We start from the raw sequence: 22,967 nt of genomic DNA, 5'->3' as shown, positions 1-22,967 counted from the left end.
TTGGAAAAGGGATTTATTCGTGCTGAATTGTTGAATCATTATGCTAAAGAGCTGGGTTTGCTACTCTCAGGACATTGAACTTCTATGACAGTACATTTGCAGACCTTAATACATCAGGCAAATAAGAATGTAAAGAAGGGAAACTCCAACTAAACAGTTTCCAAATGACCTTACACCCTTGAGCTGATGCTTGCCAGCAGAACATTGACTGACAGTGGTATGGCTTTGCTATAAAAAGGTCACTTTCCAATCAATGTGAATGGATATTGCTGTGATCATAGGAGCCTGCAGTCTGAAAAGAAGATAACGGGATAAAAGTGGCAGAACTGTGTTAAGAAGTAGAGGGTTTTTTTTTCCTTCTAGTTTTCATAAGAACATTTACCAAAGAGTAAATGACATGATTAAATGAACCTTCTTACAGAAATGTGAAAAGCATCATTCACTTGACACATTTGTTGTAAATTATAGATCCCTCAAGAACAGAAAAGAAAGAGAGCAAATGTCCTACCCCTGGGTGTGATGGAACTGGCCATGTAACGGGGCTTTACCCCCATCACCGCAGTTTGTCAGGATGCCCACACAAAGATAGGGTCCCTCCAGAAAGTAAGTTCACATTGTTTCATGGAAACCGGGGATAAAACTACAAAGATTTTTCTAGCATGCTTTTTAAAACTTTTATTTAAAAAATTAATTTTATTTTTCAGTATGGTTTGTCTCAACTTAGTCAACTGTTCTGTGTTATACTTTTTCCTTTATTCCATCATTTCCATTCTCTACTAACTTTTACACTAAAAGAACAACTTTTAAAGCTGTATTCTTTGATTTTAAGAATCTTAGGTTATTTTTAAATAGATGTATTCAGTCAACAGAGAAAAAGGTTTCCAGAAGATGTGCACTGCTTTTACTTCTGAGTGCTGATGTCACATCAACTGTCCCTGTTGTCTTGTACAGGAATAACTGTACTTGAAAAACTTGCAACTCCTTTCCTTTGTTGTTGTTGTACCTGAAACATAATTTGTATTAAACTAGTTTATATTATTAAAAATAAGAATTTGGCTGTTTACTTAGTTACACAACTCAGGATTTTGATTAAACATCCCCTGTCAGTCACGTGGGTCGAATTTCCTGCCGTGTCAGCAGATTCTCTGCAAAGGAGGTTCACCCATATGAGCTCACGGATGTTCACCTGAAGGCAGAGGGCTCCGTTTCTCTAAGTCACCTCCTTGGATGGTGGAATTGGCATAGTTCTGTTGAAGCAAATTGCTCTATGCTGATTTACACCAGGCAAACATCTAGCTAAGATCCAGTTCTCTTTCATACCAATTTTAAAACGGAGTTATTGCTTTGAAGCCTATGGACCTAAAATCTCCACTGTCCATCAGCACTTACAGACTTAACCTCAATGGATTTACAACAGCCTAAAGGAAACATTATAAAGACAGGGCTGAAATGGTCCCCAGTTTCCAAAGGAAAGTAGATTCTGAAGGATAGGAAAACAGAAGTAGATTAGCACACCAATAGTGGCAGACATAAAAAGTCTCCTCTTTCACGGTAGAGTGGCTTCTTCCAGAAGTAAAGTAATGAGGAAGTGCTTTAGGAAACTTTGCTGTACTTGGTTGATCTCTGAATACAGTAGAACAAATAGAGTAATTTCTCTGCTTTGCAAGACCCTGTAATTTTCTGAAACACAAATATTTACTCAGTTGCTCAAAGTTCTCTGGTTTTTACAAATGGTAAATAAAAAGCTCTTTAGAAGACTTTGTAAATCAAAGAAGAATATAGCTTTAAACTGTTTGCATGCTCTTGTACCTACTAAAATGAAAAAGGTGAGCTCATCTTTTTATTTTTTTCCTGTGATGTTGGCCTTGTGAAGCATGTTTCAAGAACAGCTTTGAATAGTAGGAATTTCAGAGTAAAGCTTTTGCATCTATACACGTTTTAGTACACTGATGATGGGGTGATGATGATGGTTATCTTTTAATCAGTATACGTGGTTAAATCCTCAAGTCTCCGAACAGCTTTTATTCAGTTCTTAACTCAGTCAAGGAATTCACTGACTTTATTAGATCTCTTTTTGAGTGAGAACTAAATACAGGCTTCCAGACTAGTTCTTGTATGAGAAAACCAGAACTTTCCAAGGGCTGGATGGCCTTTTTCCATAGAGTGATGTACTGCCATCCAGCTCTGAGACATGGATTCAGATGTCTCTCACATGATACAAAACTCTTTAGCGTTACCAAAAAGTTCGTGATAATTTGGCACTTCATAGCATGAGCTTTATGATTTAGAGGAGCAGCCTTGGGAGTAAGTTTTCCATCCAGCTTGCAATGGATGCAGATGTAAATCAGTTTACTCACTTAAGCTTGTACCACTTATTTCTTTTTTTACACAGTTTTCTTTTTTTTCTGCCATCCCTTAATTTTTTAAGTGCTCATTTTTAGTTTTTAGTCTTCAAAAAAATTTCTATCCATTGCAATTTTCACATATGTAGAGAATACAAGTGAAAATTAAAGGACCAATTCTGCTCATCATACAGATATGAATGATATATCTATGTGGAAGTGGGCAGAACTGGCCCCTACCTCAATTGGGCTGACTTATAGTTAGGGTTAAATTCTGTTTAAGGTTGTACTGAGGTATGTTTCAAACAATTCAGTGTTCTACCAGTGTAACTTGAGAGCAGTTTTTCAGCTCTCGAGTTTGATACTGTGTGTATAAAGCTATGCGTTATTACTGCGTACATTTTTTGAAAGAATTTTTCTAGTCCGTAATTTTGTATTGGACTGTTGCTAGCTCACACTTTACTGTTGAGCTGATCTTTGCTCAGTGTTTTTGTATGCAGAAGATGTTGGAAGTCTTCTGCTTCACTGTTGCTAGTGTTGCACCAGAGATGCATTTGTTTTTAAGTTCTATAGCCTTCATAACTTTCACTGTTGCCCTGTGTTAATGAGCATAGGGTCACGATACTTACTTCCCTCATCAGGCTTTATTGGCTATGTGTGTCACGTGTATTTTGAGGAATGCTGGTTGTTAATGAATCCTGCTTTGTTTTAAAATGGTTTCATATATACTGGGATTTGATTTTTTTTTTCTTGTTTTCATACTCTGCTGTTTTCTCTTACTCTCCTTGTCAAGTTCTTGCCATGCATGAAAATGTTCTTAAGTGTCCTACACCAGGCTGCACAGGCCGGGGCCACGTAAATAGCAACAGGAATTCCCACCGAAGGTAAGGATGCCGTCGCTGGACGCCAATCTAGAGGGAACAGTGCCTCCAAACTGCAGCCCTTCTAGCAGTCCATTGGCGGGGGGGTGTGAGTGTGTGTTTCGTTGTTTTGTTCTTAAGATTGACAGATGGTGCTTTGTGTGCTTTATCCATTTTAAAGATTTAACATTTATTCATGTATTTTCTGAGGAGGATGAGTGTGTGTTTGCTTCAGTATGGATGAATTGATCCTCAGAAGACATTTTAAGCATCCTTTAGCTTTTTGGGTGGATTTTTTTTCTTTTTGTTTCGGTATTAGCTGAACAGCAGTGGTACGAAACAAACGGTATGAGTCCTTACGGGTATGTCGCGGGGAGAAGGAAGAGTCTGCCAACATCAGCAGAACTAGGGCAGAGTTCTTGTTCTCACATTTCACTCTCTTCAGGGATTATTTTATAATGCCTGAAAAAATCCACTCTACTCCTAAAAATGATTTTTTTAATACATGAGAAATGGCATTTTAAGTACACAGACATTATAAGAGTTAGCTTTCCTACTGACCACAGTCTCAACCCCAAAGTCCTTATTCAGCTAAAACTGAATGAGAACTTTGCCTGTTTAAGAAACATTATGAAAATGTCTCATTAAATTTAAAAATGAGAAGCAAGAAACGTTAGATGTAAATATTGTAGCCAAACAAACGAAGATCAAGAAAAAAAGCAACTTTTCTATAGTTTCCTAAGATTAGTAGTAGTTTCTTACAACAGGGATACCATTACCTATTAAATTCTGTCAAACAAATAACAAAATTATCAAAATGTTACTATAATTTTTAGTACATGTCATAGTTTTCCCAAGAACAACCAGGTCTTGCCTGTTTCTTTACAATTTTGAAAAATCCAGGAAATGTGGGTAAGAGGGTAAAAGGAACTATGCAAGGTTCCTATGATCGAATTCCTTTTTTTACTGTTAACTGTAGCATGAAGGCTTAAGGAACTACACAGATACCGGATGTTCAGTCTTATCAAGCTCTGGGTTACAAGACCCCCTCCTATTAACTGCATGTCTCCTGGCAGACTCTTGTGGGTACCAACCCATCTGCAATAAGCCCTGGTACCCCTTTCTTCTCTGCAGTGATGCTGCCAGCAGATGCAGCAAAAACCTCTGAGAAGTCTTTATGGGAATTACTGCTGCTTGAAGCAGCATTCACTTCTGGTTCAATATCTACTAGAATATCTGAGGTGGCTGAAGAAGAGCGTGTCAGCGGAGCACAGCTGCCCTCTGGCATGACTCCGAAACCACACAGAGCCCCCTCACCCCTCTGCAGAACTAGGGCGGCGAGGGAGGGCTGGGGGGGAGCAGTCTGCAGTCTGTGCTCACCTCTTTCTGCAGCTTTTGGGGCATTTTGCTCTGCTTCACTTTTTTAATTCTTTTTTTTTCCCCTTATTTCCTGTAGAGAAGGGAACATCTGGGAATGTACTGATTTGCCTTTCATTTTAATTTCTTTTCCTGTGGAGAACACAGAGAGCTGCGGTCACATAAGCACGCAATAGACTCTGACAAGGAAAGGACCCCCTCCATTGTCAGGTCACAGGTTTTTACAGCTTCACTAAGAGCACCATCTGCTGGCATCAATATATTTATTTTTCCCTGTTCTAAATCTTTTCCAGAAGAATCAGGCTTATTATTGTCACTTCAATAACAATTCAGCATTTGCAAATTTAATTGAATTTCAATTCAAGTGCAGAAGTTCTTTTCATGTTACATCATCTACTATCAGAAAACATACTTTAGTGGCTGAAATTCATGAACAAACACTAAGTATAACATAGTTGAGATGTAGACTTAGAGACCCAAGGCCAAATTTTGCACTCATTAATATGCCTTGTAAAAAGATTGGAGTTAACAGAGCTGAATGAGGTGTGAAGCAGTGCAAGATTTGGCCTATATGGTGTTGTCATGTAATCATCTTCAGGAGCCATTTCATTGGCAACATTTGTAGATGCATAAAGGTCACAAGTCTGCTAGCAGAGCTGCACAGTAGATTCCAGTTGATATTCTTCTCTCCTACTGGTATGTTCACTGGCTGACATCTGTGAATAATCTACCCATGTACAGCCAGGGTAGAGGAGCAGATGTAAGATCTACCATGCAACTTTGAAAGCAGAAGAAAGAAAGTCTATTCTAGAAAAAATACATATGACCAGAAAGCTTTTGGAAACTCTTTTCCTTCAGATTCTTCCTGATGCTGGCTAAGGAGGAGAAGGAGTAATTGGATCAGTGCTATAATGTGAAACTACGCAGGACAAGACAATTAAATTTCCTTTCTGTAATTGCAGCCTCTCTGGATGTCCTATTGCTGCAGCAGAGAAACTGGCTAAAGCTCAAGAGAAGCATCAGAACTGTGATGTGTCAAAATCAAACCAGGCATCAGATCGGGTTTTAAGGTATTAGAAATCACTATAATACTTATTATTATGCAGAATTCATCACACATTCACCTAATCTGAGAACTTATATTTATATATGTTGTATATACATATATATCTCCTTTAAAAAAGAGTTAGAATTAGGGCTTCTGGATCCAATTCTCACAGTGTATATTTCCCACTCAATTTACATGGGGGAGGGTTGGTAATTATTTTGGCAAATACATGTAAAGCTGAAAAGCTCATTTTTGTCTTAGGCATTGTTTGGTGTAAAGATGACTGCTGGAGTGCAAAGTCTAAGAACAATGTGAAAAAAGTTGGTATCTTTTGGGAATAAACTAATATTTACCGGTAAGTCTTGGTTTTTTCAGCAGGCTTTTACTAGTAAATATCAGTTTAAATTAAACCAGAAGCCCTATTTACATTACCAAACTGGTAGTACACCTTTTGGCAGATATAGCTTAGATTCCAAAATAAGGTCAGGCTTAGTTCTTTGTCTTTGTTACCCCACTCACTGCCAGGAAAGATGGAAAGAGAAAAATTGTCCCAAACTTTCATACAGGAAGCACCTTGAATCAATTTGGCATAATTATACCCCTTATCTTCCTCCATATAGGATTCTGCATTTACCCAAAGCTGTATCCAGCTTTGTGCTATTGTCTCCTCTTTTGAGATATGTGGGTGGAAAAAATATTATTTCTAAGGAGCTGAAGTGTGAAGGATACATGTAAAGGAACTAGACTTCTGCATGATTGTACCAGCCTTATGCTGATGATGCCCCAAGAGCTGCAGAATTTCTCCATGGATACTGTGATATCTGTGGGCTGGGACAGGTACATCCCTCCCAGCTGCCTCGAAGAGCGTGGAGGAAGTGCCGCAGCTTTAGTTCCCAGAATTTCCTACTTATCCCATAGATTTCTTAGTATTTAGCTGTCTTCTAGATTTAAAATCTGATAGGGATGCTTAAAATTAAAGTTTTCTACTGTATTATCAACATCATTCTTTGAATATTCTCTTAAAACTTCATCTAATCTTGATGGTCTTTTCAAAAACCAGTCTTTCTATAGAGCTAAGAACACAGAATTAATGGTTCACATCTACAGAAGATTTTTTGTCGTGCCTGTTGACTTTGTTTTCCTTCCTCAGATTGTTTTTGCTGGGCTTTATCTTAACTGCCACTAATTCAGATTGTACAATTTTTCATACAGCATCCCAGACAGTTTTCTTAGAGAAGGGTTCTTCAAAACCTCTTAATAAAAAACACCCTTTGAGGGAATAATACAGTTTCTCACTTGAGGGAAAAAGACAGATCAAAAGTGGAGTGGCTTTTACCACTGCTTATGAGAAGGAAGCCACTGAAGTCAGATGCCATACAAAGAAGGCAACTGCTCAAAAGCAGCGTCCGGTTTGCTGGCAAGCTCCCTAGGAAGTTGCGCTGCAGTCTTAACTTTCCTTGTGAGCCTGCCCTGTGTTTCAGATTTTATAGACAACTCAGATAACACTTTCATCTTGCCTGCTGCTTCCCTTTTACCTTTAAGCCATTGAAGTATTTAAGATGAAGAACTTGCGAGCTATTTATAATATTTGCATGCAGGCAACTGATGGGCAGACGGAGATGTTCTAAGAGTAAATCTTGAATATTTGTCTTCATCCCAGTTTCCATCCCACCTGCATTTAAAATTTCTTACTTAAAAAGAAATCAAATTCATAGGACTTCTGTTCCACAGAAATTTTGGATTTGCACTGAATATACAGGATCTGAATTGCATTTTTTTAGCTAACTATAGATTATCTTGAGACAGGATCAAAATATTATTCATATCAGCTCATTGCATAAATAAGCCCACTGTATTTTGTGAGGAAGAAGTGTCTAAAGGAATGAGCATACATAAATCAAAGGGAATAGTATGACTAATATGATTTCTTGGGTGATCTTTACATAAATATCCTGACTAAATTCTATGAAAATGAATTCATTCAGAAAAACATAAAACCTATTTCTTACTATTTATCACATTCCATTTTGTCAGTCAGCATGATGATACTTCTGGTCTTGACTGAATTTATGTTTCTATGAATGTTCCTTCCATTTCCTGTGGTTATAAATGCAGTAAAGAAAAAAAAAAAAGAAAAAGAAAAAAGACATTATTCTATGATCCTTGATTCCAGCAGAAGCACCTCAGGTGTGCTGTTCATCATCTTTACCTCCTGCTAAACACAGTAGGTAGACATGCAGCACTGTGTAGCATTTGCTCCCTACGACCCAGTCATATAACACTTTCTTATATAGGTAGGGTTTGCAGGATCTGACCTTCATCTACCTGCTTTGAGAGCTGATGACTTTTGTGTCCACATACAGAAGACAGCGTGACAGTGGAGTTCACTACAGCATTCTTTCACTGAGATTTTACAAGCTTCTCCAATGACCGAATGAGATCAGTCAGGGCTTCTCCTGACTATCCTCCCTGATCCTGAATGAAAGAGAAATTTAGCTGATACAGTTTTATTCTGTATTCATTCACAGGACCTTCCTTGAGGTGTGTATCTGTGTATCAGAAATAGCAGCTCCTGCCAGAACCTTGCATTTAAGGGTGAGCAGGATCTGCGAGGCAGCAGCTCAAAGTCAACAGAGATTGTGAGACTCTCCTGTGTATTACTCAAGAGGAACATGGATTTGTATTGAGGGATGAAACAGGACTAGCTCCTTTGGAAAGCATACGGGAAAGCAGCATACAACTCTGTTGAAAGAAATTCAGAGGAAACTCCATTAATTAAGTGGAGCTTCCAGTGCTATTTTTTATTTTTGACATGTAAAGTAATTTGTCCAAACTTCTTCTGTCAGTCTGCTTGCCCCTCTTTAATTCACCTCCCAAAAGAGAAAATGTTTGCTTTGTGATGCAATTACATGGGGAAAGGGAAACCCTGAAGTATTTTAAAACAGAATTTTAAAATACTTTTAGCTACAGGATACATTTAGTGGTATTAGAATTAATTTTGTCTAGGCTTTGTTCAAGAAAATATATATTGTTTGTCTGCTGAAAATAACCAAACTAAGCAAATGCAATAATATATTGCTGTCTCTTGAGTACAAGAAATAACTAAGATTTTCTAATCTGAACTATAAATTATGCACAGACACAGTAAACTGAACTGCATCTAACAAACTTTACATATCTTTAATTTCTAGGCCCATGTGCTTTGTTAAGCAATTGGAGATCCCTCAGTATGGCTACAGAAACAATGTCCCCACCACCACACCCCGCTCCAACTTGGCCAAGGAACTAGAGAAATACTCTAAGACTACGTTTGAATATAACAGTTATGACAACCATGCCTATGGCAAGAGAGCCATAGCTCCCAAGGTGCAATCCAGGGATATATCCCCCAAAGGATATGATGGTAGGAGGTGCACACTCTTATACATGAGAGACAAGTTTGCAGTTAATCATGTTGTTGTATATGTAAACATCATACAAATAAGACATGTTTTCATGTTCATATAGTATTATGAGGAATGCTATCATGTGTAAGTTATTTTAAAGGCCTTTTTAAAAAGCGTTGTTTTATACGGTGCTTGCTTCAGGATTGTTGCACTGGCAAAAGAACATCTCCAGCTATTAAGCTCCTAGGATGTGTTGAGATCACAATAAAAGCTAAGTAATAGAGCTAGTCCTTATGTTGCTTTCTGGGAGACCTGGCCTCAAGAGTCACATTAGGGTTCTCGTTTCCGTACAGTAGTTCAGGTAACCCATAAAGATAACATACTTGCTCTGTGGGGATATGGAAGTAGAAAACCTGGATCTCATTGCACTTCAGAAATCACTGCTACTTACTTAATGAGGCATTTCTGCTCATTTTGTCCTCATGGATACATCTGTTGAATTCTCTGGAAAACCTAACATAAGTAACATGTAGGCTGAAAGCAGCTTCAGTTCAGGAGAAGGCAATGGATGGGGTCTGTCAGGCAAGAGGATTTTTATTGGGTGAGAAAAATGAACTGCAGGATAAAGAATGAGGATTTGGATTGCAGCTTTTGAGGACATCAGGAATTTTTCAGAGCAATACAATTGTATGTATATATATTACATATCTGTGTGTATATATATATATAAAAAAACAAACTGTGCCTTTATCTTTTCTTTTCTTTTCTTTTTTTCTTTTTTTTTGAATGTTAACGGTTTATTTTTTGGTTAAAATATTTGATACTACTCACTGACTACCATAGAAAATTTCAGGCAGGTGTCAGATTTTTGTTTAGGAAAACAGAAATAAATATACTAGATAGAACAATTTATGCTGTTGACTGAACACAGACTCTGACATTCAAGAGTAGGTAAGTGGAGAAAGGGAAAATTGCTACAGCTCTTGCCTTCATATTTCTGATATTTTGGATATTTTGCTTTCTCATAGAATCAACAGGCATGTTCTTGCACTATAGCAGAAAGGAGAAGGGTTGTGAAAGGCAACATATTTTTGAGTAAAAGTGCTCTTTTTATTTCTCTCATACACTCGTCTTGTTTGCCTGTACCAGAATAAGGGCTTGAACATTATTAAAGGTGAAGCACTAACTCTAACTGTGGTTAGTAAGCTAAATGAGTGTATATTAATATAAGGTAAATGAGACATTAACTGTTGTGTATATGCTCTGTCTACTCTTGCAGAAAGGAAGGCATCAGAGTATTGCTGGGGATCCTGTGGACATGCGTATTTTCAGATCAAATTATTGATGCTTAAGCGACTGATACGTATTTTTCTCATTTAAGACCCCTTTTCAGCAAATAGTTACAAACTCCACTTCTTTTCCCAAATCACCACAACTTGAAAATGCATGTAACATTAAACACAAGTTTAACAGTGGCCCTAAATAATGAAAGGCTAGGGTGATACAGGTCTTTATGCACACTCATCTTCCTTTGATATAAATAGGAATTTTACTTGGAGATAAGATTGGGACTAGGTTGCTTCACTGCTCAGTAATGTGAGCCAGAGAGGACTGAGGGACACTGTATACATGTGATTCATGCTGGTACAGCAAGTATACGTGGTTCTTGTGTAGTCAGAACAGCTGAAGCCCATTGTAGCTGGCGCAGGATAGTTGTCAAACGAAGGCTAATTCCCTATGGATTTGTTCCATACTCCTGGCTCTGCAGGAGGCAGCACGCACTCTACCTGGTTCCAAGTGATGTGTGTGCTCTGTGTGACGTGCCGACATGGTCCCATAGATAGGACCTAATTTGAGTTTTTCATTGTACCCTATCAGTGATTTTCGTGAAACCTTTAGGATTCACATTTCTCTGATATTGCATAAGCACTCCATCATATTTGGCTTAAATTGGCAAAGGGTTTCGAAGTTGCCCAGGAAAATCAGCTAAATTCATAGAACGATGAAGCGGAATCCTGGGCACACTGAAATTGGTCAAAGTTTTGGCACTGACTTTCAATGGGATAAGGATTTTGCTGACAGTTATTGTAAATAACTGAATATGAAAGAGATTTCAGGAACAGGCTCTTCACTTAAAAGAGCCACTTTTCCTCAAGAAACTTTGCAGTATTTCTAGGTGATTTCATATTTGTGTGTAAAAAAATTATTAATCATTGCTACTAAAGCTATTATGGAGGTACAGAGACCACACCTATTATGTATGTCAGCAAACACATTTATATAAAAGCAGATTTAGTTCTGAAAAGTCATCCTGAAAAACCTGAAAGAAAGCCTAAGGTTTTGGGGAACTTGCAAGTAAACAGTACTTTAGTTTTTCTGACTATATAAGATGAGACAGTCTAAGAATCTGAAAAATCAATAACTTCATGTCTCAATCCTTTTTTAATTGTAAGCTAGTGCTGTATTTTCATCATCAGAGAATGGGATTATATGTTCAATAAGCGTATGGTTGTGAGTGACATGAGCATAAATAGCTCCTTTGGATTGTTTTCTTGATTTTTTTTCCAGTAAGCTTTAGTAAAAACCAAACAGAAAATGGATACTTGTATTGTGGGATAGGATGCACTGATAATTCCTGAGAAGTCTTGTGTTTGTGGGCTTGTTTTTCCTTTGAAACCAGTCTCATAATGTATTGGATGTTGGGCTTATGGTATACAGCAGCAGAGATAAAAACAGCTCGACACAGAAGGCAAAGGAGACAGCAACCCTTTGGGTTGCTCAGGTGATGGCAGGAGATCCTTTCATCCCACCAGTAGGACTGGGTTCTTCCATCAAAAGATGAAAACTGAGAAAATGTTAGGAGTGGGATTCATCTGACCATAGCTAGACTTTTATAATGTCAACACCTACATCTGAGCTTGTCACCCCTTTCAGATCCAAGGAGAAAGATAGACACCTCTCTGATGCAATTAATCTCCTCCTGAAGTACATATTTAAAACTGGTCAGGTGGATCATTGCCTGAAAGTTCCTATTTTTTTCCACTGCCTGTAGAGGAAGCCTGTAATGACTAGGTCAGATATCTGAAGTTAGGTGAGATGAATTTCTTATTGTGCAAGTCACCAAAAGTGTTGAAACTGTAATTAATTTACGTAACGTATTCAGTGTTTAGGCAATACTGGGGATGAGGGTGCCTGGGCAGAATTTAATTCCACTCCAAATATCTTAGTTTGGTCCTTTACGTTGTTGGGATCTCTCCCTGTAGAGTTAGAGAGGTTCTTTGTAATCAGCCCCCAGGCATGTCTGACGGGAGGCCAGTATGGGTATGCAGCTGGTTAGACCTGTGTCTGTTATTTAATGGGAAAGGTGTTCTCCACATTTGGTTTCACTCCGGATCACGAACCATAGGGGGACTGCAGAGTTTCCAAAATCTGGTGCCACAGAGTTGGGCGACATAGCAAGCAGAATTATCTGGTATTGAAACAATGCATCTTTCCCTTCGTTAGAGATCTACTTGATTTAGTTCATTATAAATTGGTGATCTTTGTTTCTCCTGAAAAGCTAATGTGAAATGAACAGTCTGGGTTATGTGACTCATCTTAAAATGTACAGCTACAGTAAAGTTAAGATAACCATGGCCATTTCTCTCTAAGTGCGTTTTGCTTAAATTATTGGTAATCTAAAAGCTAATAATTGCATAGCATGCTTATAGCACTTCACATCTTCAAAGTGTTTTGCAAGTGAATCACAACACAACTAAATTTTAGAAGCAACTTTCTATTTATAGGGAAAATGAATTTGAGGGATAATATAGTTTGACCAAGGCCACAGAGGAGTCTGTATCAGAGCCAGCATGAGTTTCTGATGGTTAGTCTCCCTCCCTTTCTTTAGCACACATTCTCATATATATAATTTCCCATGTAGTATATCTGTTATGTCTGTCTAAATGTGACCTGCTATAACAAGACTAACATTTTTTGCAAGTGACAGAAGTCTTATTTGTTGATATGCATTTTGAAAGATATTTCTAATTTGACAAATTCAGTGGTACAGGGTGCTTGCTGTGTTAACACAGTAGAAACTGAATTATTAAATTATTTCCTTCTTTAAGATAGGAAAATTCTGGTGTGTCTTGGATACCGTTACAAAGTAACAATGGATAAATGCTCAATTTTTAATGACCACCACTGACTACTATATTAATAATGAAACTCTTGAGAAATAGTTCACAGGTTTATTATTAGTGGATACCCTGCTAGAGTAGTGCTACTATGTGTCCAAAACAAAGAAATGTGATGAATATTTAGCATTCACTTCACTTAAAAAACCTCACACCCTGTGCATTATGTGGCTTTCCTGAGAAAACTCCATCTGTTACGAATTAAGTGAAACACTATTTCCTTTACAGTAAAAATAACGCCATGATTTTTTTCAGTTTTTTAGAGAAAGGAGGATGACATAAGCTCTAGCAGAGATACTTTGCTTTCAGATTCTTCTTTTGAACCCTGCCTGCCTACCAAAGCAGCCTGTGGTTCACAAATGGGCTGTGCTCATGGGAGCAGATTAGTATATGTATGTCTGCTCAGACAAATACACCTGAAGAGTCTGGCATTTAAATGGAGCCCATCACGGAAGAGCTGTAGCTAGTAGGGCCTGACCTTTTTTGTATAGCTCTCTAATCAGCATGCTAGTTCGTTATTGTTATACTGTGCTATATGGTATGATCTCTGTAGTATACATTTCCATCTTAAGGGGAAGTAGTCGCTGTAATACGCATGTATGTATCCTCTGACCTTGACTTTCATTTTTTAATGAAAATACATAAACTTCTAGATTTAGGAGATGAGCTGACACTTTCTTGCATTTTATATAAACACTTTTAAAACAGTTTATTTGGGAAAAGGGGTCTGTTTTGCATTATTACTATAATACTTTTGGCTGCGAGGAGCATTTCTTAAAAGCAGGAGCAGTGCTGCATTGCATTTAGATAGGCTGGACGTGAGGTTTGTCAGTGCCTTAGCTCTTCTGTGACCGCTCGCGACTTCTGTCGGTCCGAGTATGGCGGAGTGCCGCAGTCCCTCGGCATGAGCAGGAAGGGGTGTCTTTGGTCCTTACTGGTTTTATGAAGAGTTGTAGGTGCTCGGGTTGTTTGAAGGTGGGGACATTTCACTTATATCTGTTTCCGTTTATACAGCCACTGCTTCTCCTTTGTGCAAGCCATGGTAAAACTCACGTGTGACCACCACCTTTCTTCTTCCATCATGTTCCTCTCCTTTTTGATGGCCAGTGTCGTAATATTTGCCTTTGATGTAGGAAGAAGAAAGCTTTTCGGAAGCATGGGGTGTTTGAGGACATATGGGTAGCACTGTGGCCCAGAGACCAAGCCAGTCAGCCTTACAGTGGGCTTGATGTCCAGCAGCTCTGGGGAGTCTAGGCCTTAAATTAACAGTTTGCTCATGTAAATATGAAAAGGTACCATAGTGTTGTGTTGCCCCTCATTAATAAAAATGAGCTGAGCAGATCCTACCTTCTGTCTGACTATATATGTGGGGTAAAAGCAGTGTTTCTGTGTTTTTATTGTTTTCTAAATCCAGCCTGTTTGTCAGAACGATTCATGATCACGTCATGCAGATTTTTGCAGGAGGTTATTTCATACAAACTCACATATGTAGCATATAAAAGTCACAGACAGAAATCAAGAAATACAGCCATCATTCTTACTGCCAGCTTTTTTTTTTTTGCATCGGTTACTGTTGCTCATTATAAATTTCACCTCCAGCAGTTTGTTTTTCTCTTCACTTATGCATAATGCTCGTTCTTTTGAGTCATCCTTGTCATATTTCTTCCCACAGCTAAACGCTACTGTAAGAATTCAAGTCCAACCAGCAGCACAACAAGCAGTTATGCCCCTAGCAGCAGCAGCAATATGAGTTGTGGTGGAGGCAGCAGTGCCAGCAGTACCTGCAGCAAGAGCAGCTTTGACTATACTCATGACATGGAGGCAGCGCACATGGCTGCTACTGCTATTCTGAATCTCTCCACTCGCTGCAGGGAGATGCCTCAGAACCTCTCCACTAAGCCTCAGGATCTCTGTGCGAGGGTAAAAATTAGTAATTCTGTTTGTTGATGAAGATTTCTCTTTACTGCACTTGCTCTGTGGCCCTGATAGATACAGGAATAGCTTTAGTACGTCTTGCTTTTTTTTTTTTCCTTTTTCTCAAAATCAACATAATCTGGTGGCTCTGCTAAAGCAGGGAGAAAAAAAAAAGAAAGATGCAAATTGTTCACAAGTATCTCAGGAAATCCCGATAGGTATATAAACTGATGATACTGATAGCATGTACTCCTCCTTTTTTTAATTTGCCTCTTACTAGTGAGATCTATAATTATAAAAGATGTTTGGGTTGCTCGAGAGGTATTAATTGCACTACTGATTTTTTTGCTAAACACAGTCTGATTCATACATTTTATGAAAGGATTAAGATTTAATGATGTATTTTCATTTAAAAGTCACAAATGGGACCTAAGGTTGTAAGATCTAGTACAAAGAAATCTATGCTACTTGTATGGTATAATTTCTTGCCTGTCTGTGATATCACAGTTCTTAAGTCACTGCATAATACATTTGAAATGAACAAATCCTCCAGTATAGGTGACTTTAAATGCACTTAACGGTAGTGCAGGGGTCACTAATATTCTGTATGTTCATAGAGCCTCAGTACATTATGAAGTGGCTATACAGATGCCAATAAAAGCTTTTGTTGTTAAGCCTTATATATTAAAAAAAAGAGCACACTATTAAGATTCATTAAAGATTTACCCAAAGATTTTTTTTTCATTATAAACATTAAGTTTCGACTCTGATAGCTGTTAAGAAATGAGTATTTAACATGCACCAGCAAACAGTACGGTGTTACCTATAAGAGACCACTAGATGGCTAAGTAGACAGATGCAGTGCAGAGGAAACATTTTTGTTGTGCTTATGGAAGGTCTTTTGAGCTGGCAGACATGTTCTGTTCTTCTACATATAGACAAAGGTTTTCTCCCCCTCATCGTGTAAAGCCCCTTGATCATTCATAACAAACTAAACCCGTAGCAGTAGGTATTAGTAGTAATCATGATTTAAGCCAGAATGGCTGGTGACTTTGTTTTCAAATGCTGCTTTTTTACAATGAATTAATTTATTTAATACTGTTCAAGAGGAAAATCTCTTTCTGGCATGTAAATAAATACAGTTGTACTCTATATCATCACGATGGAAAAAGTTGGAATAAAATGCTAAACATCATCTGTGTCAAAACCAGAAGGGGCCTCTTTCCTAATGTGTCACCCTATATTGAGACTGAAGGAGTAAGTCTGAGAAGATAAACAAGTATTTTCTAAATTAAATTAGCAGGATAGCAGCAATTAGATATATGCTCTGATAAAAGGCAGTAATTCAGAAAGAGAGATCTGTATTCACAGTGCTTTTCTGCAGCTCTGTTGTTACTCCAGAGGAGAGAAAGTCGCCAGACATACAAGGAGTCAGTCACATTCACATTAGTTTTGAAACCAAATTTCTTGGGGAGCATTTCATTTTTGAAAAGATGAGGGATTCTCTGTGGGCATTTTTATTTCCTTACGTCCTTAGTTTTTTTAAATTTGTCTTCATTTTAAGATATCTTATTTCTCCTCACATAATATAATAAACAACCCTTGTTTGTTTCTATAAAAGACGTCAGAGCCCATACTCACCCTATTTTTCACAGTACCTCAGCCACCGCAGAAATTGGTACAATATTGCTGTAATTATTCCACTACGTAAAATTATTAATTATAAAGATAGATATACGAAATGTTAATACATTTACATCTGCAGGGAAGGAACTGTGAAATTTAAGTGTATTTCCTTATTGGCAAATGGTGTCGAAAAGGACTTGTTTTGGTACCCTATTTCCCTGTTTAATTTTCTGACATTATCTATTCAAGCATTGGCTGTTAATGTTAAATAAACAAAGAAACAAAGATTATTTGATGCTAGCTAGTTTTTGTTACTCTTATCACCCAGACAGGTGTCAGGACTGGAAACAAGAATTATGCAGATGTTAACTCATAGATACTTACCTCTCGCAGAATAAATCAAGAGCGTAAAGACAAGGACAAGAAAATACCTTTAGAGATTTCTCCTTTTCATTCCAAATTTTGCACCTCCTGACAGGTGGCAGGAGGGGTAATGAAGATTTTCCCCTCTTCCTCCAAACATCAGATTAGCCATTCAGGAAGAAATCTACTTTAACAGCATTAATGTTGTGTAACAGCATCATGCTATGTGTGGGAGGGGGCTCAATGCTTACAATCTATACAGGAATGGAAAAGCGTTTTATCATTCTGCTAGGCAATCAGATTGAAGAACACAGAGAGGTAACAGTTTGCTAGTGTGAAGCTGAATTAACAGTATTTTTCTTATTTTGACAGAATCCTGATATGGAAGTCGATGAAAATGGGACGTTGGATCTGAGCATGAACAAGCAGAGGCAGCGAGATGGTTGCTGTACCATTTTGACACCACTGGAGCCAATGTCCCCGCAACGACAAGCTGTGATGAATAACCGGTGTTACCAACTGAATGAGGGTGACTGCTGGGACTTGCCAGTGGACTACACTAAAATGAAGCCCAGTAGGATAGATGAAGATGATTCCAAAGAGATTAATGTATGTCTTTTTCATCTATTAGTTCTCATTGCAATCTAATTTTGGTAATTCATTAAATTTCTGAAATTTGGAGAGAAAGAGAAAACAAAATTAATACGTGATAAAAATGGTGATTTTCTACAAAAAGGACTTTCTGCTGGTTAATCTTTAGGACTGTATCATGCTGGCACACATCTGATCTGTGACTAAGTTCCATAAGACAACATTTGAACTATGAATGTGAATCATGTTTTCTAACAGCATCATCTTGTTAACAAATATTTTCTGCAGTAAAGATGTTTCGCTATATCCAGATTACGGTACTCTGTATAAGCGAGTTGACATAACTGTGCAATACCAGGATAATCAGCTCTCAAGACAATATACTCTCCTGAATTTGAAAACCATAAATGATGTGCTGAGTATTTGAAAGCATGTATTACTTAGAAATCAATTTAAACAAAAGCAGCAGAGTATAATGTAATCTTTCAACTATTTCAGCTAATCTTCTAGATTACTTATACACTCCTGATAGCTCTGTATGTGAAAGGGCCTGTATTAATGAAATACTTTGTTTCAAGAATACAAAGAAGGGATATTAGAAATAAGTATTACTTTTCAATTCATAATACCAAGACAACAGCAAAACCCTTTAAACAGAAGAGGTAAATAAAGAAAGTATGTTAGTGAATTTATTTTACTTGTCAAAACTTAGAACAGCCAGGACACTGAAGAGGTCTGCTGACAAGTTTTAATGTCACTGCTTTTGTTCATCAGGTTGCAGCCTTATCCACTGTGTAGTTTACAATGCTGCACTCAATGCAATTTAGCCATTTGGAAAATTCTAGAGATTGTTCTCTGGTTTTTCTTGGTTTATAACAGAAAATTAGGCTAATCATTTGTGTGTAGCATATCTCTTGCCAATTTTAATTAAAACATAAAATTATTTTCAGTAACTTTGAAACATATAACAAAGTGGCATTTTCACTAGATACACTGAATGTATTCTAGCTCTAGTGTTAATTACAGCTTTGCTATTAATTTCACTGCAGTTAGGAGGAAATCTGTCACTATCAAGAAAATGTGAGGTGAAACAAACAGTATAGCATGTTTTTTTCAGAGTAAGCAGAACTCCTTATTTCTACTGTGATGTTCATAGCACCATCTGCAGGAATCACTAAATCAATGCATTTGTCCACTTCATTCCTGAAATAGATTATTTTGAATTTCTGAATGCATCAGTAAAGTTAATTATAAATTATATAAATATATTTTGCCAGACAGATCCATTGAGGTTTGTCCCAGATTGAGATTCTGTGTGTAGATGTTGAGATTGCTCCTGTTTCATGTTTGAGATGCTCTAAACAGTTAAAATGTTATTTAAGATGGCTTTTTTGATGCATAAGATACTGTATTTAGTCATCTTTTTTCCCTTGCCTCTGTTTTGTGGTGACTTTCAAAAAAAATACTGATTCTTTTAAAGCAAAATAATATGACAGCTATAGGAAAAGCTGTGTTTCGCCCTTTTTTTTCTTTCCTAATTAAATAACGTATATATTCCACATATTGTGAAGTCTTCATCGAAATATCCAAGTATTATTTAAACGTTTAATAAGTGAAGGAATATAAAAAAATTTCATTAATTTTCTCTGGCAGAATAGGATAAAAAAGGACATAGCGTCTGATGACTCTGCACCATTTTGTGTAAGATATAACCTCACCTAGCTGAAACTAATGCTTATATATTTGCCTGTAGCCAGAAGATTTGGATCCTTTCCAAGAGGCGCTTGAAGAAAGAAGGTATCCTGGTGAAGTTACAATCCCAAGTCCTAAACCCAAATACCCTCAATGCAAAGAGAGCAAAAAGGATTTAATAACGTAAGCATAATGTGAGGTGAAATTATTTTTCTCCTTTTAACCTTTTCTCTCTTTGTCTTTTTTTAAACAAACGAGTACATATACGCCTTGCAGTATGAGCATGCAACATTTGCAGCATATAAATGTTTCAAACTGCCAGTTAAGTAAAGTGATAAGCTAACGTCTATTTGCTTGTTCTTAATGATGCTATATTGTATTGAGACGCCATTTTCATTTAAACCTGTTCATTTTGCAGCTTTTCGATTAGGATGCTTAAAACCCCTTGCAGTCATTGCAGCTAAACTGGAAACAATGAAACTTTTAAAAGTTTTTTTTTAAACATACTTACTATTTTGGCTGTTTTTGTTTTTGTTTGGTGGCAGATGTCCAACACCAGGGTGTGATGGGAGTGGTCATGTGACTGGTAATTACGCCTCACATAGAAGGTGTGACTTCATTTTTTTCATGGTGGATTCTGTCTTTTCAATTTATTGTTTTCAGCTTACCTCAACAATGCTGTCAAAGTAAAACGTTGAACTATGTGTTAACCCTTTGAGTAATATATGTTGATCTTAAAAGCATGCTAATTTGTGTGTTGTATAAACGTCTTTTATTTTTAAATAGATTACTAAAATTTCCAAAGTATTCTTAAGCATTTAAGTAGTTAACCCAGGAATCTCAAATAATTTTTGTTACATTTTACTAGTTCATAGAGAAACAAAAAAAAAAAGAGAACATTTACAGTATGTAATTTTGGAAGTAATGTTGATACCTAAATATATTCAGAGGGTTAACTATATTACAAAATTCAATATTACAGCACTTGCCCCATCGCTTTTCTGCATTACAAACTTTTACTTTTTAATTTTTATGTTGTGTTTGTTTGGGAGCATTCAGTTAATAAGAAGATTAACTTACTTGTATGTCCTGCCATGTCTTACAGTTTATCTGGCTGTCCATTGGCTGACAAAAGCATTCGAAGTATGCTGGCCACAAGCTCACAAGAACTCAAGTAAGATATAAAGAACAAATATTTTCTTTATAAATATTGATTTGACTGCAAATTGTGTATAGTTGTATTAGAAATTAGAAACACTGTCTGGAGAGCTGCTGCAGAAGGGGCTGATCCTGCCTGGAACACATGTTGAAATCTCTAGAAATTCCATACAGGCTGGCTCTATACATAATTCCGTTGACATAGTATTTCCTTTTGTGTATTCATTAGGTGATAGGGATGGACAAAAGTCAGAACTTCTGGGATTTCATCTAAATGTTTCAATTCCTATTCAGTTTTTTTCTGAACTTTTGAGTTTGCTAGTTAGAACAGAAAATTCTCATGTGATTAGACTAATGAAATACTTCTGATTACACAGCCAGTAAAGTGCTGTAGTTTCTCAGGCATAGATCAGAGGGAAGAGAAAACAATTTGTTTTTCCCTAATGCTTGCATAATTTTCCCCGGGTTTGTATCACTGTTATCAGCTTAATGCATTTTCTCATTTGACTATGTTTTTTAGTGTTTACTTAGTTATTCCCCTCCTTAAAATGCATTCTTTACAATTCCTTTCAGTTCTTTGGAGTGACAATTTTGAGCAATGAAAGTTAGAGAAGCATGAGACTTAGCTTTGATGCTGTCTTCCTGCACCATATGCTCGACTGCAACTCTGTATGTGGAAGAACTCTAGCATTTGTTAGTGCTATGATATAGTGGTACTCCTGAGTTGGTACTATGGTTAACATGGAAAGATGTTCACATGGGAAAGTATAAGTGGATAGCTTATGCTGCCATGCTAAGCAGTATTCTGTCTTTACCGTACATGAGTGCCTTAAATAGCATTTCTTGAGTTCAGTACTACCTTGATGAAAAAAGCAGCTGTAAAGCATGGAAAGGATAAGAAAGCAAGCATGAGAAAGCTGCTGAAGTAAGATTGCTCTCTAGTCTTAGCTAATTTATTCACTAGATGCAAACAATAGGTACAAAATTTACAATTTGTTTCCCACCCAGTCAAAAGTAACTTTTTGGAACTATCAGTTTAGATCATGCTGGTATCTGCTGCTAGGTGGCTATGTGACATACAAGGGGAAGGCGTGTAAATGAGATCGGGGAAAACATCCAAGTATAAGCAGAGTAAGACATGGGCACATAACCCCAGAGAAACTCAGATTTGGACCTGGATTTTGGGTTGGGATGGGTCAAGTGGTAGATGATCAAGGAAATGCAATTACATAAACAAAAACACAGGCAAGACGCTTGGGGCAGCATGAATAATACTTTAAGCGCATACTTTGCTGCTCTTTATAAAGTTTCCACTTGTGTTAGGAAACTATTCCTGAACTACCCCATCTCCTCTGCCTGTCTCAAGCATCTGCAGTCAAGCCTACCTAATACAGACCAGGAAGAAAAAAAAAAATCAGTTGAACTTGAGACCCCACTCCTGTCTCATGCCATTCTCTCTACCTATCTCAAGTTTTGACTAAGCAAAGAGAACCAGATTAAGTCATATTAAAGTTATATTTTTAGGTTTAGCATATATTATTTATTTAGTATTTAGCATAAATTATTTATTTAGCAGTTATCATAATACCTATTGAACACATAAAAACTCTGTTAAGTGAATTCAAAAGTTAGGAAATGCCAGAATTCTAAGCAGGCTAAGTTAACTTATTTCCCTTTTGCATTTTCATTACAAGGCAATCCTTCATTTTCTGATCACATATTTTTCCATAGGATAACAAAGTAATTCATTGCACAGGGCAGACAGTAATCACTGTATAAGCAACTAACGAATTTCTTCTGTTTTCCTCATTATCCCATGTGTGGCCCTGTCTGCTATTCACTGCACTTTTTTCAGACTGTACTTTCAGGATGTAACTACTAATTCACTTACGTGTTTGTCACTACCATTGCATCGGAGTGTTTTCTAATTAGTTTATCATGGTTATAAAGGAATTAACTTATTTTCACCTGCACTTATACACTGGAGTAAGTCAGGGTTAGTATTATCGTCATTTTAAAGCCAGAAAACTTAAGCATATAATTGTGATTGCTCAGTTTGAGACTTCTAGGACTCAATTTGTCAGGGTTCTTTGCATTGTAGAGAACTGTGTATGTACAAAGCCAAGTACCCATTGAATTCACTTGGAGCGTAGGAAGTTGGCAGTTTTACATGATGAGTGATTGACCCTTTGTGAAAAGGGATGAACTCCACCAAAAAAGCAGGATAGAGTCCAGTGTTCCAGAACAGCTATGGGACCATCCTTTCTCCTCCCCTAAAACTCTGATCAGTCCCAGCTTCCACTTGGTGCATTCGCTCTGTCCTGTTTTCCTTCATCATTTTTTCTACATTGCTCCCTGTCTCAAGCTCCTTGTCTAATCAGCCCATCTCCTGCCTCCATCACATTTATATTTTTATAATTTATATTTTATAT

General features: G+C 37.2%; 1 protein-coding gene across 1 annotated transcript in view; it reads left to right on the top strand.

The window, feature by feature from the left end:
- The window catches only part of MYT1L (myelin transcription factor 1-like), an 82,440-nt gene that overhangs the window by 5,050 nt on the left and 54,423 nt on the right, over positions 1-22,967 (top strand). The window contains exons 2-9 of the mRNA XM_009572269.1: positions 469-603; positions 3,136-3,226; positions 5,542-5,649; positions 8,819-9,030; positions 14,864-15,111; positions 17,467-17,586; positions 19,439-19,560; positions 20,483-20,551. Coding sequence (XP_009570564.1) covers positions 469-603; positions 3,136-3,226; positions 5,542-5,649; positions 8,819-9,030; positions 14,864-15,111; positions 17,467-17,586; positions 19,439-19,560; positions 20,483-20,551 — 1,105 coding nt within the window. The remainder of the gene's footprint in view (positions 1-468; positions 604-3,135; positions 3,227-5,541; positions 5,650-8,818; positions 9,031-14,863; positions 15,112-17,466; positions 17,587-19,438; positions 19,561-20,482; positions 20,552-22,967) is intronic.

This window comes from Fulmarus glacialis, unplaced genomic scaffold, assembly GCF_000690835.1.
Source record: "Fulmarus glacialis isolate BGI_N327 unplaced genomic scaffold, ASM69083v1 scaffold15472, whole genome shotgun sequence".
Taxonomy (NCBI): Eukaryota; Metazoa; Chordata; class Aves; order Procellariiformes; family Procellariidae; genus Fulmarus; species Fulmarus glacialis.
Note: the sequence above shows the minus strand (reverse complement) of the source record. Positions and strands in the feature narration are given on the sequence as shown.